Source organism: Nelumbo lutea, chromosome 1, assembly GCF_056320005.1.
Source record: "Nelumbo lutea isolate HS-2025 chromosome 1, American lotus-T2T, whole genome shotgun sequence".
Lineage (NCBI taxonomy): Eukaryota > Viridiplantae > Streptophyta > Magnoliopsida > Proteales > Nelumbonaceae > Nelumbo > Nelumbo lutea.
In genome coordinates this window covers 216262168-216269408 of record NC_142684.1, presented here as the reverse complement: position 1 = coordinate 216269408, position 7241 = coordinate 216262168, and the positions used below count along the sequence as shown (strand labels likewise).

General features: G+C 38.4%; 1 protein-coding gene across 2 annotated transcripts; it reads left to right on the top strand.

Moving 5' to 3' along the window:
- On the top strand, positions 1–7241 carry LOC148880969 (uncharacterized). Of its 2 annotated transcripts, none has more exons than XM_088963124.1 (6): positions 1–3097; positions 3355–4001; positions 4891–5100; positions 5919–6133; positions 6369–6468; positions 7054–7241. In XM_088963124.1, the coding sequence occupies exons 1-5, from the start codon at positions 604–606 to the stop codon at positions 6409–6411; spliced, it is 3609 nt and encodes a 1202-aa protein (XP_088819250.1). In that variant the 5' UTR covers positions 1–603; the 3' UTR covers positions 6412–6468; positions 7054–7241. The 2 variants fall into 2 exon arrangements, with proteins under 2 accessions (XP_088819250.1, XP_088819251.1); XM_088963125.1 differs by having other exon boundaries at positions 350–3097; positions 6372–6468.

Here is a 7241-nt window from a genome sequence, read left to right as displayed (position 1 = left end):
CTGGTAGAGTAGAATTAGAATTTGCTCGTCATAGTGCGCCTTACACCGGCCTCACAGCCACTGCACCCTGCAGACATCTCCTATCAATAATAAATACAAGTATAGGAGATGTCCCAGGTGTGCGGCCAGGATAGGTTGTGAGGTCATGTGAGCCGCACTGTATGAAGAGCTTATCCGAACTCAGTAGAGTAGAACGAGTCCGTATGTATTCACACAAAAAACACTTAATTGTTCCAACAACTTCCAACATAATCTGAGTCCGCACATCGCGAACAATGAAGATGTAAGGACATGGGTTGGGACGGATAGTTCTTTTTCGTTAGCACTAAGCAGATGCAGATCCCATCCCGAGTAGAGAACTACATGTAAGTTGTAACGAGATGACATGTCGTTGTGGGGCGGAGATGTGAACTCACTTGTAACATACTCAAACGCATAAAAGCTTCTGGGATTTATGAGGGGTTTTATAATTACATCATCACCAATTGAATTTGTTCTTCCCATCCTATGTTCATTTCTCAATTCATCATCCTTCGCGTTTATCGTAGACAGAGAAGGCCTCCCGTCGTTCGCTAAGCTCCATTTCCTTCTGCGTTCTCTCCCATGGAGGTTCTCAATATGCCAATCCTCCAAAAACTCTCCGGAATTTCGGTTTCCTGGCCTAAGTCTTCATTTCCATGCCACTACGCCAAAGCCCAATTGAGCAGCAGAGGTTCCTTAAATTTGTTTCTTAAAATCTCATTTTCCAGCCGTTCTCACTTCTCTGTTGATGGCCGGAAGTTGCTCGTTTCCGCGCATTTTCGACGACATTTGAATCGGCGGAACTCGTTGAGAAAGAAACTCACTGACGAACAACAGGTACGCCGTAATCTTGATTCCTTCGGCCCAGATTCCAATTTTCAGAACCTCCGCGTAATTTCAGATGAGACTGAAAGCTCCCAATCTAATCGTAACTGTGGTAATTCAAGCGACAGTTGTACTGGGGCTATTATAGCCGAAAGCTCCCTATCAGATCTTAATTATGGTACTTCGGACGAGGGTAGCTTTGTCATGAGCCGAGAAAATATAGCTGACTTCAGCGCTGTAGAAAAAACGAAGTTCTTGTCTGATTCTGTTCTGTGGAGTAAATTGGAGAACTGGGTTGATCAATATAAGAATGATGTGGAGTTTTGGGGTATTGGTTCTGGTTCTGTTTTCACAATTTTTCAAGATTTGGAAGGGAATGTTGAAAGGGCTTCTGTTAACGAGGATGAAATTTTGAGGAGAAGCCGAGTTGTACACTGGGCTTTCAGACAACAAGGACTCAGCGATAACTTCGCGGATGTGAATTTCAAGATTTCGTATGCAAAGCGGTTGGCTAGAGAGATAGAGGCAGGAGAATATAAAATCCCAAAGAATAGCTCCATTGCTAAGTTTGTAGTTTCAGGTAAGGAGTCTGGTTTTATAAATGGGTTCCGTGCCGTTACCTTTCAACCCCATTTGTTTGCAAAGCTTTCGCGTGTCGGATTTGCAATGTTATGTGGCTCCTTAGTGTTTTTGGCCGTGAAGAGATTATTAGTGGGTGGTGATGATGGACCTGCATTGACGAGGGAGGAGAAGGAAATGCTGAGAAGAAAAATGAAATCAAGGATGGAGAAAGGGAAGATGGAGAAGGGTAGTGTTGAAGTTCTCCCAGACGCTTCGGAACCACTTGTGGAGTCTGCCGAGAGGCCTAGATTGGATAAACAAGAACTCATGAAGAGCATTTTGAAAGCAAGGACATCAGAAACTAAATTGGCATTATTAGATTCTTCCAAAACTCCTACTGCCAAATCTATAGGGTTTGATGATAAAATTCAGGAAATAAGAGAAATGGCTAGGCTTGCACGGGAACTCGAGCAACAAGATTCTTCCACACTAGATAGGAAAGAAAGAAATGAGCTTGTACATGAGGACATTTCCACTGATATGGAAAATGGCAATAGTCATGATGAGGTAGGTGTGCGCTTTCTAAATAGTTTTACAACTAGAGATTCAGGGAAACCTATAGACAGTAATGGAACATCTCTAGGTGGTCCTAAGGGAGTAGATTCTGGATTCTTGGGTGAAGCATCACACAAAGATGCTATGCAGAATATTGATCCACATACTTCTTTTATGACATTGAACATGGAATCTTTAGAAATACAGGAAGGCACTACATGGAATCCAATAGTTAGTGGGGGTACTACCAGCTTATCAGACACAAGGGAAGAGTTGCAATCCAATGATACTTGTGATAAATCAGTTTCTTTAAATAAGAATTTCATTGAATTGAAGTCCAAGGTCATACGGTCAGTGAAGGAAGCTAGAAAGTACCTCTCCCGAAAACACAGCAGAAGGAAGCCTGACCAAGAACACCAAATTAAAAGTCCTGAGGAAGGAAAAGATGCTTTTGCCCCTGCAATTGATCAAGGATTTAGAGGCAACACTGACCAGATAATGTACAAGGGGAAGGAAGTGCTTGGATCTTCTAAAATAGATGATATATCAAATACTAAACCTGTCAAAAATTCTTGTGAATCTCCTACTCAGGAGAAAACAGGAATCAATAGTGATGTCTTATTGTCAAGTCCAGTTAAGGTTGATACTCCTGAGGAGGTTGAAGAGGAGCATGAGAAGGATGATCTTAGAAGGCCCAGAACTACACAGGATGTTACTGGTATGAACAACAGTACAGAGGCAGGAAAGTATATAGCCAAAGAGAGTTGGATGGAGAAAAATTTTCAAGAGTTTGAGCCCATAGTTAAGAAGATTGGAATTGGTTTTAGAGAGAACTACATGGTTGCAAAAGATAAAGTACAGGAAGAGTTAATTTCAAACAATGTGATAGCAGAGCTGGGGTCTAATAAAGATGGCAATGAACTTGAATGGATGAAGGATGATCGTCTTAGAGAAATAGTTTTTCAAGTCCAAGAAAATGAATTGGCAGGGAAGGATCCATTTCATTTGATGGATGAAGAAGATAAGAATTCATTCTTCAAGGGCCTTGAAAAGAAAGTTGAGAATGAGAATGCAAAGCTGCAAATTTTGCATGAATGGATCCATTCAAGGATTGAAAATTTAGATTATGGAGCAGGTAGTTTCTTTTCTTCCCTGGGATTTTCTCCTGTTCCATGTTATCCCCAACATATTTGGGCATGCTTTGAGTGTGGCCTACCACTACCTTGCATTCAATGATCATATCCTTAAAGACCTTTTTTTTTTCTTTCTTTTCTAGTTTCTTTAGCCCAGCATATGATCATGCTAAATTTGAATGTACTCTTCGGAGGATAAACTTAAAATTTGAGGTTTCAAAGTTAGCTTGATAATCTAATTGTTTGTCTTTTATTGTAGATGGAATTAGCTTGCATGATCCACCAGAGAGAATTATACCCCGCTGGAAAGGTCCATCGGTAGATAAAAATCCTGAATTCCTTAGAAACTTTGTAGGACAACAGAAGGCATTTGCAGCTGGAAACACAAGAACCTTGCAACCTGTGAACGGGGATATCAAAGACAGGCTTCAGAGATCAGAGGAATCCAAAACAGAAAAAGACATTTCCACTTCTCCTGCAGTCAATAATTTAAAGAAGACATCCCAGGGTGTGGCTTCTAAGAATCCCAAGACAATTATAGAGTGCAGTGATGGGTCAGTTAGGTCAGGTAAAAAATCAGGGAAGGAGTATTGGCAACACACCAAGAAATGGTCCCGGGAATTTTTGGAAGCTTATAATGCTGAGACAGATCCAGAGATTAAATCTATTATGAAGGACATGGGGAAGGATTTGGATCGGTGGATCACTGAGAAAGAAATACAAGAAACAGCTGATCTTTTGACCAAAATACCCATGAAGAAAAGGAGATACATAGAAAAGAAACTTGACAAACTCAAAAAAGAGATGGAGATGTTTGGACCACAAGCTGTAGTCAGTAAGTACCGTGAATATGCAGAAGAGAAAGAAGAAGATTACCTCTGGTGGTTAGATCTTCCTTTCATACTGGTAAGCATTTAGTTCATCTCCTTTCTGCTGGTTGAGTTGGAGTTGATTCTTTGAGAAGTTGTTTGGTCTTCATATTTAGCATGTGGCTTTCTCTAACACTGTGTGATCAAGCTGCTTATATGTGTTCATTCTATATTTGTTCTTTCTTTTTTCCCAAGATATGCAGAAATTTACTTTTATACCTTAATTTAATAGGGAGCTTTATTATAGAAAATGAAACATTGCATTTATGATTTTTAACTGTATCTATTGCAAGGCTTTATGTATCAAACATTTTGGTCAATGACAAAAAACTTTATTTAGATGGTCAAAAGAAAGACAACAAGATACAATAAGAATAACATAAAGCAAAAAGATGTTCTTAGGGTTAGGGGATATGGAGATGGGTTCTACAGGTGTACTCAGGCTCAATTGGTTGGGGAAACTCTATTACAAACGAACTCCTTTCTATTAAAATGGCTTTGAATAACAAGATCTCTTGGCTTGAAAGAATAGAACTGAAGGGGATCCATCCATAGGTTGTGGTAGGCTGGATGGAAGGAATTAATGTAGGTCCATGGAGATACTTATACTTTAAGGGTTGCCAGGCAACTAGCGTCAACAAGGAACTATTTGTTCTGATGAATTTGAAGATCAACTAATATTATAGTTGATTCACTAGGTAGAAATTTGGTCCAAAGAGATGTACCATGTTGGGGCACAACCTATTTTCAGTAGTTGGCAAAGGTTGTATGGGGTAATTTTATGTACAGTCTAGGGCTATATACTTTTTTGTTCCTTGCTGTTTCATAGTTGTAATGCTTTAGGGTTCCAGAATTAATAAAACTTTACTGATAAAAAAAGAAAAATATTTTTACTTCAATTTCAGTTTATCTTTTTTCTCTTGCAGTGCATTGAATTATATACAAACGAAAATGATACCCAAGAAGTAGGATTTTATTCCCTGGAGATGGCTGCTGATCTTGAGCTGGACCCAAAGCAGTATCATGTAATAGCTTTTGAAGACCCTGGAGACTCCAAAAATTTTTGCTATATCATACAGGCTCACATGGATCTTCTTGGAAATGGCTATGCTTTTGTTGTTGCTCGACCTCCTAAGGTAAATTATTAATTTTTACAAGAGCGTTATGCTTGTATTCAGGTTGACAACAATTTAGGATTAAATTATTGTCTTTAGCATGTAAACAAGCACTTGATGTTTATCCATTGGCATAAAATCTGTCTAAGCAAGCTTGTAATAGTGAAGAAATACAAGACAGGTTGTGCAGAAAAGTCCTTCCCTGTTAACCATGTCAATCATATCCATGATAGTGGACATCATGCATTGGGTCCCAGAAAGGAGATATTTTTGGCCAAAAGTATACTTAACCAGATGACTGTATTGTAACATTCTGTATTCTTTTTTTTTTTTTTTTTATCAATAACATACTGTATTCTTTTCTGCACTATTGCCATCTTGGCATAGTTTGATACGATATGTAGGTATGTGAACATCCAGCTAATGAAAAATGGGGAAATTGCTGGGCTGTGTGATCTGTTTACCTGAATCCTTTTATCTACCAAAGTACTTGTGTCAACAGTTGGACTTTGGACAGATGAGATGAACGTGGGTCGTGGGTATGCATATGGGACACTTTATTTTAGTGTAAAATTGTTGATGTCAGGAAGATAGTACTCTGGAACATACTTGCACTTGAAATCCATAATCCATACCTGAACCTATGCAGCATAGTTTGTGATATATCCTATCACAACTTGAGTATCATGTGTTGTTCAAACAACCTCATGCTCTGGATATTGCTTATCTTTGGACTTGATGCTGTTATTATCTTTGTGCTCCGTTTTCTTTTTGGTTTATAGGGTGACCGGCATATGAGTTGACACTCTCACTTTTAAACCGTCATCAATCTTTTGTAGGATGCTTTTCGGGAAGCCAAAGCGAATGGTTTCAGTGTTACTGTAATCAGGAAAGGGGAGCTCCAACTCAATATTGACCAAACACTGGAAGAGGTGGAAGAGCAGATAACAGAGATAGGGAGCAAATTCTACCATGATAAGATCATGCGTGAACGCTCTGTGGATATGGGCTCTTTGATGAAAGGCGTTTTTGGGGCTAGCAAAACCACTAAGAGGTAACATTTAACATCTGTTGAAGTTCTGAAGTTTCTTTCTGAGGTGGTCTTTCTTTATTGCACAACTTTGAAGATTGTTGTTGATCTTAGATTTCTAGTTCATCCCAAGGTTAGCAAGTACGACATTTTTAAGGATATATATACAATCAAAGTGCATTCGGAAGTAGTTGCCAAATGTGGCATGTCGATATGTTTTTTCGGTTGAATATTTAACTCTGGGTCATTTTCTGTTCAGAAGAAAGGCGAAACTGATGCTGAAGAAGCCCACCAGGCATTGAAAAATATGATTTCATTGCATCTTAAGGATGGGAACATTGGTTTAATCTCCTTCCAAGGTAAATAGCTTCTTCATGATGAGAAACTTTTATACAATTATGTATTCCAAAGTAGAGATCCTTGTTTTGGAGGATTTACTATTCTACATAAAAGTTGTGTCTTAATAGAAAAAGCCTTACTTCAATATAAATTTTTATTACTGGAAAGTGGTCCATGGAAGGAAATAGTGGAACCGATTTTTAAGAGATTGTTTACGATGAGTTATACAAATCTGTTTCCTTTTAAGCCAGATGATTATGGTCTACATAAGCTTTCTTGCAATAAAAGTTGGTTTCTTAAAAAAAAAGTAAAAAATTTGGAAATTTGAGGGCTATTACTAATCTGACAAGACTCCAATAGAGTGAACAAAGTATTGAGCTTTCTCAATCGCAATTATCATAGGAAGCTGAATTCGCTCTATATGCTGCCTTCTAGTGTTGATGTCACGCTGGTGATTGCATTATCATGATGTGTTGTTGCACTATTTTGATTGGTCAAATATTTAAATGCGCATTTTTTTTTCTCTTAATTTTGGATGCCAAGGCTGATTCTATGAGATCTACATGGCTCAATTTTTGCTTTTCACGTTTTTTTTTTTCTTGCAGGAATCGTGATGTCATTGATAATATTGGCGATTGTCTACGACATTAAGGGGCCACATCTGGTTTTTCGTGTGAAATTGTACTCAACGCCAAAATTCGGGTCGTTTAAAATTGTATACAATGAGATATTTATTTCCTTTACTATGTAAAACTGTAAAAGTCTAAATGATAACACCATATTCAACGTGTGA

Coding starts and splice junctions, on each gene's coding strand:
- LOC148880969 (XM_088963124.1), top strand. CDS start 604: ATGGAGGTTCTCAATATGCCAATCCTCCAAAAACTCTCCGGAATTTCG. Junction 3,098..3,354: donor AAATTTAGATTATGGAGCAG/GTAGTTTCTTTT, acceptor CTTTTATTGTAG/ATGGAATTAGCTTGCATGAT. Junction 4,002..4,890: donor TAGATCTTCCTTTCATACTG/GTAAGCATTTAG, acceptor TTTCTCTTGCAG/TGCATTGAATTATATACAAA.